General features: G+C 40.7%; 2 protein-coding genes across 2 annotated transcripts in view; one reads left to right on the forward strand and one right to left on the reverse strand.

The window, feature by feature from the left end:
* The window catches only part of LOC128739455 (uncharacterized), a 203,793-nt gene that overhangs the window by 77,397 nt on the left and 113,380 nt on the right, over positions 1–13,016 (reverse strand). The window lies entirely within an intron of this gene.
* On the forward strand, positions 3,188–4,501 carry LOC128739223 (lipase member H-like). Its single transcript, XM_053834679.1, has 4 exons — positions 3,188–3,342; positions 3,416–3,810; positions 3,868–4,207; positions 4,269–4,501. The coding sequence occupies exons 1-4, from the start codon at positions 3,239–3,241 to the stop codon at positions 4,339–4,341; spliced, it is 912 nt and encodes a 303-aa protein (XP_053690654.1). The 5' UTR covers positions 3,188–3,238; the 3' UTR covers positions 4,342–4,501.

A 13,016-nucleotide genomic window follows, 5' to 3' on the forward strand; every position in this document is an offset into this window, starting at 1 on the left:
AGCGGGGTGATCGGCATCAAACGTGATAATAATTATTCCTGTTTAACACTGGATTAATTTGCGTCAGGCCGTGTAAACAGAAATCGTCTAAAAGCGCGGTGCAAGCTGCGGAAGCGTGAAAGTGTTGGTAGTTGATGCAAGGACACCCGTTTACAGGAACATTCCAAACTAAACTGAACTGGTTGTAATCACCTAACAGCAGCGCTAGGTTGCTGATACTCATGGCATCGTCCTTATGGTAGGGGGGTAAATAGATTACACCAATGCTCAGAGAGAGATCGGCTACCAAGACTTTCACCCATAGCTACTCAAGTGTTTCGTAGATCGGGGAAGGGTCGATGGAGCAACTCAGTTTATTAGAGATTGCAATCAACACACCACCGCCACTTTCTGGTGTTTTGCAAGTTACGATCGCATCTAAAGACGGAGAATGCGTTCCCAAATAACTGTTGGGAGTGAATCTTCTCGTAAAACCAGGTTTCCGATAATAGAATTATATCGAAGTTTGACTCAGCTACAGCAAAATAAAAGTCGTCGATTTTGGTTCGAAGTCCGCGCACGTTCTGGTAATAAATCAACAATGGAGAATTCGAGTTCAGCTACGTGTCTGACACAGAGCTGGAAACGGGGACGGCGTCATCGAAGGAATTATCATAGGAGTTGTTGCACTTGCCTGGTGTGGAATTTTGGGAGCCCCGTTCCGTACACCCACACGCAGGCCCGGATCGACTGTTGTTCGCTGGCAGGAATAACTCGACTGCGGTAGGAAGGTCGGGGGCTACCATAATACCGTAATCATTGCATCCCGGTACAGCAGTTATATGTTAGATTAATATCTAAATTGTCATCCAAATCAGAGGATGTTGTCTTTGAAATTCAATATGCCTAAGCTTTAAAGGTTTTAAAATTCAAATTCTCATGTTGCAGTTTAAATTGTAGTTCCGAATTCGACTGTACTGATAAATCTTAAATTTATACTTTGATATATTTAGCTGGAATCGCTCTAACCAATCAAAACCAAATCTCACGATACCTCATTTTTTAGCAACTCACAGTCTTCGTACCGCATGCGGAATAAATTCACCTTAGTACCACTTTTCCGATTTACCGGGTCACAATCCCAACGAAGGCTGGCCTGGTGCCCTCCGCTAGTCGTGTACCTGATACCAGCCAGCCAGCATTTTTCCCCTTTCAGCCCGATTGCGTCAGTCGCGCATTTTGGCACCGAACCTACGTTTTGGGCGCCTTCTAGTAACCCGATAAAACATGCAATTTGTATGCAAATTCCATCCAATAATAATAACAACTACCATAAATTTATTACCGACTGTGGGAAACCTGGTCCCGGCGAACTTTTCGTGGCGGTTTCGTTGGTACTGAACTGAAGCTGCTACTACTGAAGATGCCTTCCGTCCGCGCATCGGATGATGATGTTTACCGAGTGTAGTAGAGCGCGCCGTTCCGTGAAAAATATACCAACTGGGAACTGTATGGTAAAGCCATCGTGACTATGTCATAAAATTAAAATAAATTGCGTGAAAATAGTTGTTTTCTTGGCCGGCGACAGACTGCTCCAGTTCGGGGTCGCCCACGTTCGGTTCGCTAGGATTCGGTCGCTTGTACGGTGGTGGTGTGTGCCAGCTAGAAGAAAAGTGTTGACAAGTGGCAGCTTGACGTGAAACTGAAGATTAGGCACCCTCCGCCCACTTTTCTTCAATGTAGCGCTGGATGTTTCGCTCAAAAAAGGGAACCCAAAATGGTCGAATGCTAACAATGGAACATTTACATTATTCGTTTCAAGGAAATATCCATCAACAACCCGAGGGATAGTATAACATTTATAATTATCATCAGAATGGATTGCATGGAGTACCGAAATCGATCTGCATACGATATATAGTAAACGAGCCAAAATGACAAACTCATTTCCGACCTCGAATCACGCTGCCAATCGACATGTTATTCGATGCGAGCGAGCAGATGTTTGTAGGCGTTGAGATTCAATGTTGAAATATTCACTGGGTCACCACCACAGCGTGAACGACCCACGTTTTTGGGTTCCAAAAACGAGAAAAACGAGAACCGAAATTAACCAACAGGACTACACACTAGCTGGCATCGACACTGAAAAGCCCGCATCGCCTGTAATAATAATGATATCAATAATAATAACAATAAAAATAATAATAATAATCATTCTGTGCTCGGTCCGAAAATGTTTTCCAGGCGGTTTTCGGCGGGACTGGCTCGGTTTCGGGCGAGCAAAATAATTATTGCTCACATAATTATTCGCCGCAGCATACCGCCCGACCGTCGGAGCCGGACCCGGAACAGGGAAACAACCACCCACGCTGGCTCGCGCTAGCTGCCGGAAAATGTCCCCCATATGCGTCGGTGGTGGTCAGTCGGCGACATCGGTCGGTCATTTTGGGATGCGGTTGTTGCCAGTGCAGTGCCGGCCTGGAAAACGGTTCCTACCGGACGAATACACGGACTGGGATTGAACCCGGGCGCGCGTTGTCATACAGTCGCTGCCGTGGTCACCGGTGGTGCTGGGGCTGGGACTGCTGGCCGGGTTGGACTCTGTCCTGATTGAGGTTTTCGACCCGATGAAAGCCCTTGAACCGTGACAGTATCGGTCGGTTTAAACTTTTCAAATGTTTCGTTTCCCTTTTTTTTCAAGCATTATGTATAATTAAAAATGCTTCTGAGGGTCAAATTGTGCTGACATTTGATAAATGTTTTTTGTAAGCTATGTAGCCATTATTTTTAATTATTTACAGGCTTGCAGTCCGACAAATTAATTTATTCAATTATATCAATCAATTATGATGATGGTATCTGGGCTCAGCTTTAAAACTTATTTATTTTTCAATTAACATGAACCAAATACACGTTAATTTTTTGCACGGCAATCACGAAAATTCGGTTGAGTTTTCTTTTATGATAAAGTTTTACAAAAGATTTTCCAAAATTTTAACTCGAAGACAATCGAAAAACTCGTGCAAACAAATCTTAGTGTATGAAAACATAATAAGTTCCAGAAACCGATCTTGAATAAGATACATAAAGGGGACTATTCATTCCTCATTCAGTCTGTCTGGTAGATTTCTCAATGACACTTTCGTTGATTCAGTTGATTTGTCGTCTCCTCAAAAAACCGAGTCATTACTGGCGATGGCGAGAATATAAATTACACAACTGTAAAACTGAAACCAGTTAATTTATTGATGCAAACATGCTAAGACATTCCCTACTACTGTTGTTTATCCTAGTACGATTCCGAACATCTACCGGTGCCGATGTCATTACCGGAACAGTGAAGTACTATATTTTCAACAGGTAAAGGTGTCAACATTTCGACTTTCCGAAAACAATTACCAGCTGCATTGTTTACCTATTTTCCCGACTGCAGTCAGCTGCAACGTTTAGTGGAGCTATCAAGCAACGACAGTGACTTCACCCGGAACGGATGTGACCCGAGCGGAAAGTTTACAGTTGTCGTGCACGGTTGGCGGGAAGGAACCGACACCGAATGGGTACCGGACGTGATGACAAACATGACGGCCTACCGGGGTGGATGTGTCATGTTTATGAGCTACGGTAACAACAATCACCAGATGGACTATTTCAATGAACTTGTGCCCCATTTTGATGAGTTGGCTAGTAATCTGACTAATCATTACCGTCGGTTGGAGGCGTTCGGTTTCAATCCGGCCGATGGTCTTGTGTTTGGGTTCAGTTTCGGTTCGCAGCTGGCGTTCGAATCTGGAAGCAATTACGGAGTTAGAAAACTTGGACGCATTGATGGTGATTGTTTTTTCGTCAGTTTTTTTTTTGTGAAACTCAAACTTTGTTTCGTCCTAGCATGTGACCCAGCCGGTCCGGGTTTCGATGGTAATAGTAAACGTTCCTCGCTGGACCCAACGGCGGCAGCTCAGAAGGTTCAGTGCATTCATACCAGCTCGAACTATGGAACCAGTCAGCGAAATTGCCACGTCAACTGGAACATGGGACAGTGCGGTAAGGAACAGGTCGGTGCCGGTCCATTCCCTAAGGGATCGCACGGGTTGTGTCCTTACTTTTACGCCAGTGCCTTCACGCACAGCTTCTTTGCAGTTCCAAAACCGAAGGAATGTAGCTCGAAACGGTACACCGATATTTGGCCGTCTGGCTACAAGATGGGCTACTTCAGCGGTTCGAATTGGTTAGTAAGACCCTGATTTATCGGTATTCGGATGTCATATGATTTTTTTTTTTATTTTCAGTTCATTTCAAGGAGAGCTTTTCTCACCAACTACCAAGTTTTACCCCTACAATGACCCATATCCAGCAATTTGAATACTTTAATTCTTCAAGTTATTATTATTTATTAACTTTAAGATTTGATACATTCAAACTAGCCGTTGTGCCATAATATCCTAAACTGTTTCGCATAACTGATAGGTTTGTAATTTAAAAATAAATAGAATATTCTGGTACAATGTGCTTATAGTTGTTCGATTTTAACACCAAAATAAAACAAATGTAAAGTTACACTTCAATATACATGAAGAACAAATTATATCAAGGTTGTTTGTCATGTTGACAAATGATAATATACTATCAAAAAAATTTGAAAATTTAGATAAAAAATACGGTCTGAATATTTTGACAAAATGAAGGAAATTCTGAAAACATGTGAACATACCGATGAAGTTCTTGAAGAGAACGAATTTCACTATACAGTCGTTCGGCATCTTCTCGACATGACCGCCCTACCGTAGTCTCCCGACTTTCGCCAGGTGTACGATGAGAATCTCTTCAAGCACTGCCTGCAGCTCGTGGTTCATACGCCTATGCTACTTTTCGTTATTCGTTTGTACTCCGCAAAAATTAGTCTGTAACACCTTTTGTTCAAATACATGCACTTGATGTATGTCTTCCTCTTCCATGAGCAAAGTTACTGTCCTAAGTCCGTAAAGAACTACCGGTTTGATTAGCGTTTTGTACATTGACAGCTTTGTAGCGACCTATGCTCCTTGTTCAAAGCATCTTGCGGGGAAGAAAACAGGCTCGATTTCCACCTTGAATGCGTTGATGAATCTCGTTACTCGTATTAATGTCGGCGGTGATCAGAGATCCCAAATATATGAACTCTATCAACCAACCACTTCCAGTTCATCGCCGTCAATAGTCACTGTCCGTGGAAGGGGCATGTCGTTTTCTCTGGAGCCTCTTTCTACCATATATTTGGTTGTCGACGTAGTGATTTGAAACCCAACCCTCATAGCCACCGTTTTCAGTTGGACATAGATTGCCTCCATTGACCCAAAGTTTTCAGACAAGGCTGGGCGTTGGCTACTTTCGCTGAAGATCGTTCTTCTCACTGGCTCACACCATCATAAGCGATGCTGACTAATATATAAGACAATCCATTCCCTCGCCGCAATCCTCCGCTGCAAAAGGACTCGATTAGGCGTACATGTTTGTCTAGAATAGAATTTCCTTGATAGTCTTCAGTGTGTGGATTTATACAGGTTGCCGTACTCAGGCCACGTTACCGAGTCTCGTGATGCGGCTGCCATCTTATAGTGCCGAGATAACACTGCGCCTACTTCCCTGTTGGTATACGACCTTAGTTTCCGCCTGGGTTGGTTACCTGATCTCCGCCAAGGTTGCTGGTATTTCGACGAGGAGGTGGGGATAGGAGTTGGGGTTTACGTTCACATTTTCCAGCCGTTCACCGACAATATTAACGTATTGATTTGTAACCCAATCCTCCTAGTCGTCGTTTCTAGTCTGGCGTAGATTACCTCCATCATCCCAAGTTTTTTAGTAATGATATCGAGGTCACCTGCGAAGGCTAGGAGTTGATAAGTTACTGTTACTGAAGATCGTTCCTCTCGTTTCGATCGTTTCGATGGTGATTAACATACAGAACAGTCCTTCCTCTAGCCGTAACTTCTGTGCGATTCGAAGGGACTTCAGAGTGCTTCCGAAACGTGCACGTAGCACATCGCTCGCTGCAGGGTAGCATCAGTTTGTCCGGGAAACCGTTCTCATGCATTATCTGCCATTACTGTTTGCGCTCGACTGTATCGAATGCTGCTCTGAAATTCTCGACATTTCTGGAGGGCCTCATTGACGGCCGACCGTATCTTGCCATAGAGTAAGGCAGACATTCATTAGGTAGACCAATTTAGCATTTGGGTTCGTTGGTCAGGTGATCTCCAGGTGACTTTATCGATATCAGACTTATGTTTTTCGGCTTTGCAGTTAAATTGCTGATAAAAACTAGCGTTTTTCTTCTGTTTCCGACGTTTCGCTTTGTACCAAATCTTTTGAAGTAGGACTACTTCTTTGATTTCTATATTGGGGTGCACTTTAGAAAAACGAAAAGGGAACATGTAACGAAAAGTGGTTATAGTTTGCACGCTTAAACTCAGTCATCCGTCAATAGATTCTAGCGATATTGGTATCAATCGAATGGAAATTTTTCAAAAAATCCATTACATAGTAGATTACATGTTTCCCTAACAGACGTTTAATAATTGAGAATATATGAGTCGAATATGCATTTTTTTGTCTTCTAACGTCAGTGCTTCCCTAGCACGGATGACAGAAATATATACGAGATAAGCTATGGGTTAAACTTCCTTACCTTCTTCGGTCACTGACTTTCGTTGGAAACACATCGGCAATCAGCTAGCTTGCGACGCATAACATCATAAACGTAAAAGTCTATCTTGAGAACAGATCCTACCAGTAGCGTTTGTCTGATAAACAGTATTCCCACCATTAATCCACCAATAACCTATCTGATGGACGAAAGTAGACAATAGACACCACGAGTCAGAAATTTGAGAATTCGAGATTAACAAACGGACCTTTTCAGGTCCACCATTTAAATAAGCTGAAAAGTTGAAATTATGAATTTCTCACATGTAAGAATACATTACTTTACCTTTCGTTACTCGCGTGAACTCCAATTTACAGGCATGCTAAAACGTAACAGAATTCTCTCGAATTCTAATGCCACTTGGTAAAAAACTTGTGGAACTTTTTCCACCATTTGAAAGATCTTTGTCTGCGGATCAACTTTACTGAAAACAGTAATTTTATTTATTGCTAGATTCCCGAGATATACCAAGATAAAGTCAACGGTTCACAGGCGTTGTACAAAATACAACAGTGCGAGTAAACCTTCCGTTACTGCGCAACTGGGGAATCTATTATATGAAATTCATATAAAAATCACCGGCTTTGGCATTGGGAGACGAATTGCTCTACATTCGTAGTCCTACTTCAAGCCTGTGCCCGTGCTACTAGGCACGGACCCTTGTACTTTTTCAAGGATTCTATAAAATCAATATACATTTACAAAAATTATTTCTCGCTCAATAAAAGATTTTTACTCACAGAAACTTATAGTTTTTCGTCTATAGGCTCAATAGACCAAATCATCATACCGTCAATTGACGGATACTGGCGCCCTTGTTTACATTTTAGAAAACTTTCCTTTCCGTTTATAGCGAATGTAGCATGTTTTTTAACATTTTACAGGCATAATGGCTTTTAGATTTAGTCCTAATGCTGTTTAAACTCGGTTTAAACAACAAACTTGCTGTTTAAACAGTTGAAACTTTTTTGGATTCTGCGGTCTGTTTGTAAACAAGGGCGCCAGTATCTGCCAGATGACGTCATCTTGATTTGGTCTATTCAATTGAGTTCACTAACGGAGTAGCAGCACACGGGAGTATTCTAGGCTTAAGCTTATGCTTATGCTTATAGGCTCTATTCTTTTGAGCATTAACGGAATGTAATGTAGTATGCTTTTACCATTTTTGCATTAGAATAAACGTAATCACAAAATTTCACAATTGCAAAAAGATTTTCACGCATCTGAATTTGGTACTATCTGTCACTGTCATTTTTAAAATTATATTTGCTACTAGCTGACCCAACAAACTTCGTATTGCCATAAATAAAACTGTGTTGTACATAAATCATGAATCTCGAATGATCTTTGTCACAATCTCGAGTTTTGCAAGTTTCTGAGGAGTTCAGCCTTAGATGATTCATTTTGGCAGTTACGTAACTATGAAAGCATGGGTAGTTTAATATACAAATTCGCAATTTTTCCTCCCAATAACGTAGAAAACAACTCCATTGCTTAGCCAGATAGCGGGTGATAAAGCGGAGCGAAAGCCGGCAAATTATTTTTAAAGTTTTTGAAATTAAAAATCGGAGGGCAAAAAATAATTTATGGGATGTAAGTCGAATTTTTTCTAATAAAACCAATTTTCTGTGGGCTCTACAGCCTAAAGAACTCGAAAAATGATTCCATACACTCATGTTAATGCGTCTAACAGACAGAAATGGAAATTTAAACAATAGAATTTGCAAAAATTGCCACTTTTTCTTTCTTTTCGTAGCTTTTTGCATGGAAAACAATAACATATATGTGAAAAGCAAGTAGACATAAATTAATTTTTATAGGTATAGATTAGGAACCCTACTACTACTGTCATTTTGCGGTCGACTATCACAATTCCATAGTATTTTTAATTCCTCTGTCAATTCTGCTCTGTTACGATCTTCTTGCTCTCAGTGTGTGTAATACTCCTGCGTATCTTCTGCTTAGATTGTCAGTATCCGTGAGTTTGTTAACAGTGTGATCAGGGTTTTTCGACACAATTCAAGAATTGGAAGAGCAGACTGCATTCGATGTTTATCGAATATTTTGACTTAATCCAGTTCAAATCGGCGGTTTCATCAATGCAGTGTTGAAGAAGCGCTGGTTTTCCATGAGTTGTGTTTTTTCGATCAGGTTCATACTTTAGGTAGTAGAGTAAACATAGATCAGCTTATAGGGCTAGTACCGAATGGCCGAAACACAAATGGCAGAATTTCAACATAGTCACAGTCACAGAAGGCCGAATCACGAAAGGCCGATTTTTTTCGGAATGCCCAAACAACTATTCAAAAATACTTGAATTGGCAAGCAGTTAACAAATAACTTTAATCAAATAAAAAAACACAATAAGCAACACAGCTATGTACTATAGGGCAGCGGTTCCCAAATGGGGGTTCGCGAACCCCTAGGGGTTTGCCAAAACTTTAGTTCGCTGCAGAACAGTATAGGGAAATCCGTCAGGGGGTACGCGAACCGAAAAAAGGTTGGGAACCGCTGCTATAGGGTATAGATGACAGTTCTTTCTTTCCCTAAGCGCAAATGATTTACGATTGTTATAAGGGCCTATTTACCGTGTCAGTAGCAAATGTTTCCTAGATGGTGCAGGGCGAGACGGCCGCAGGCCGCGGGTGTTCGCCGGTGACCCGCCGTCGGAAGCGCCGGCCACTGCGGGGGGCAGCCCCCTGCAGAAACCACTTCTATTAAGGTGCATGCATTTTCGTAGACTACTAGTAGGGAGTATTCCTTAGTTAAGTCCGAACGAGCGGTGGCGAGTAAGGACAGCAGGTACCCAACGTTTGTGCAGGTTGAAGGGCCGTGAAAGTTTTCGACCAAATTTGACATTCGCCATTCGTGTTTCGGCCTTTTGTGGTTCGGTCATTCAATATTCGGCCACTACATATATTATGCCATTTGTTATTTCGGCCATTTGTGTTTCGGCCATTTGTGTTTCGGCCACTCGTGATTCGGCCATTTGTGTCCTTCTATCTCTTCAACGAAGAGATCTTATTTATTGTATATGAATTTGAAAAATCAGTTTTTCTATTTTAGCTCTTTTTGTAATTGTTGTATGACTTTTTCATGTAATACAAGGTTGTATAAATAATAAAAATACACAACTTTGCTGAAGTTAGTATACCTCTATGTTTCCTTGTTTACGAACTGTAGAACTTTGATTATAAAAAATACCCTGATTTTCACCCAGAATTACTCGACTTCCAACAGACGGATACATTTTAAACATTTTACATTTGCGGGTAGTTTTGCTGCACACAGACACCATTTTTCCATATGAAGAAACGAAAGAAAATTCCAGTTGGGGCCAATTGCGGTACACCTCACATGCTACTTGCTTCGTTTCTGTGATGTCGGTTTATGCTAATCTATTTTCCTAACAATTTAAAGTAATAATGCATTGAATAATTCTGACATTTAGCTCATAACAAGTTTATTGAAGAATATTATAATATATTACGTTAGTATATACGTAATATACGATTTGTAACTATATAACAATATGGCATTCAAAAACCTACATATGGTGTACAAAATACAACAACGTGAGTAACCGAAGGTTCATAAAAATTGATGAAATTTATTCAAGAAAACTTTATTGTTGTGAATCAAATAGAATGGCGTTACAGGAAATTATGCATAGTTCAAAAACGCAATGTATATGTTAAAGAATAATATTTCATCTTACAACTTACTTTTACTTGCACTTACCCTCATTAGTAACAACTTACTCAGCAATTTCATGAGAAAAGAAACTATCAAAATTTATAATTGCTTCTATTTGTTTCAAATTTTGTAAACTTATTCAATTGCCAAAAATTTCATGTAAACCAAACGTGTCGATTTCTATCTCAAATTGCAAGTAAGACGGTATAACAAAGGTTCCTTTCACCACTAGGTGGATTAAATCAGGTTTTTTCTATTATCTTAGAATTTGTCACTAGCCGAAAGTTTTATTATTTTCTAACAAAACTGAAAACAAATTCTGAATTGACGGAACCTATTCACCAGTAGCAGCAGCTGCAGCACAACTGATGAACTATCGTGTTGCCAAGACACTGTTTCGGTTCTGGAAATAAGAATAAGTTTGAAATTAACTGAAACCTCCTATGGTGAAAACGTGGTTCAATACTTTCAAGAGAAATGTATGTTCATAATTAATTTTTCTTTATTAAAAACAACACAAAAGACAGTTTTTTCAATAATTTTCGAAGATTTTCTCAGTGATTTAATGAAGCAACGATGTGTTTCAATGTTATTTGCTTTGACAACACTGTTCTAAAGTTAGATCGTGTGCACTTCTATGTTTGCCTCTTTTGTTCTCCCACCATCCTTATGAACAGCGAGTGAGACGTCAAACTCGCAGTTTCCCATAAGAACACTAGAGAATAAAAGAGACGATGAATACCGTTTGCCGAACGGTGCGGTGAGTGTATGCCCCGATAAACAATTTAGATAGATGGCATTTTACGCATCTATGCCGATACGCTATGCCGATTACGCATCAGATGCCGATTAGTAGGTCGCGGATAGGAACGCGAACTTACTGAATAGGGGGAAAAGTTCGAGGGATTTTTTAAGGTGACGTAAAAAAATTCAGATTTCAGGATTGCTTAAAAAAGCACCTTGCGGGTGAAAATAGGTTCGGTCTGTTCCAAATTAGTTCCGCCGCTCCAACTTTTAAAGCGAAAAATCAAAAGTTTGGCTCAACAGTAGTGTCTTCCAATGGTAACAGCTTGAAGAACTAAAGATAGCAAGAAGATTGGTATGCTGATATCCCCCACTTAGTTAACCCATCGCTTGTAATAAGGTAAAACAATCAGTGACCCGCTTAGACTGCTTAAAACTAGTTCTTTACCCTAGTAACATGTAAAAAGTTCTTTTTAAGGGTTAACAGAGCACAGATTTTAGAATAAATGATGGGATTTCAGCCGGGCCAGGATTGGTGGAGTGTATCATTTTGTTGCAAGCATCTTTTACCGATTGACCAGTTATTGCTGGGTAAGGCGCTACAGCAGCGGTATTCGGCACATTGATTGGCTGTTGATTGATTGAAACAACAAGATTTGTTGATTGCTGAGGGTTTCGTTGATAGCGAATTTTCTGAACTGTGTACGAAAGAGTACATGCATTTCATGTATGAGTTATACAGTTTCGTGTTGAACCATTTGTATCGATTCAGTTTGAGCCAATTTAACCGGTTTTAGAATACCAATATTCGATTGGGAGACAAGACACTATCACAGGTACCACTCTTGTGAGACTTCAACTTTGAAGATAAAAATAAGAACAAAATATTATTTTTAACTTATACGTCGACTGCCAATGTCCATTGTCAGGACGCCGAATTCTTGCTACCTCACAATCATCCGTCAAAATACTGTCATTCTTATTTCGAATTATTTCGGCTTGCGGCACAATCCGCTCAGTTTTTGGTAGAACTTTCGCGCTTCCTGAGAACGATGCAGCACTTTACACTGGGTGATTTCCAAGATTTAAGACGAGGAGAAACTACCGGAAAAATGAACAGAAAGAGTTGTTTGCCCCATCTGCAACAACTCTTTCGCCGGCTATCACCGATAGCAACAGAATTTCGCGGGGAATTATCGGGTGCGAGCGTTCCACTGCGGACCAAATTTTTACAATCCAACAGATCTTGCAGAAATGTCGGGGGTACAACGTGCCCACGCATCACAACTTTATTGACTTCAAAGCAGTATACGATACAGTCACTCTAAACCAGCTATAGCAAGAGGAACACGGTTTTCCAGACAAAATGACGCGACTGTCCAGAGCTAGGATTGGATCGAGTGATGTGCTTCGTGCACATCTCGGGAGCACTTTCGAGTCCCTTCGATACGCGACGGGGTTTGAGACAAGGGGACGGCTTATCCTGCATGCTTTTCAATATAGCTCTTGAGGGGGTGATGCGAAAAGAATTAGTGACCACTAATGTGTATTAAAGTGATAGATTAGATTACATTTTAAACGGTGTTTAGATTACATTTTAAACTGAAATGACGGGCAAAGCCCATATATCTTGACAATAAATAAATAGATTAGATTACATTTTAAACGTTTTTCGCAACAAAACGTCTCATCTCGTTGTACATCCGGCGAAAGTCGGTAGGCTACGGTGGGCCTACAAGTCGTAAGGATGCCGGAAGTCGGAAGGACGACATTGCAACGAAGACAGTTCCCTTCAACAGCCCCGTCGACACCAGGAACAGAGAAGATTATATCAAAAAATCGTATTTTGTGGTAAAGGAAAATTGAAGAATAAAACTAAATGGTTCAAATCCGAAAAGATCGCTTAAACGTGTGC

The sequence above is a fragment of the Sabethes cyaneus genome, chromosome 3, assembly GCF_943734655.1.
Source record: "Sabethes cyaneus chromosome 3, idSabCyanKW18_F2, whole genome shotgun sequence".
Lineage (NCBI taxonomy): Eukaryota > Metazoa > Arthropoda > Insecta > Diptera > Culicidae > Sabethes > Sabethes cyaneus.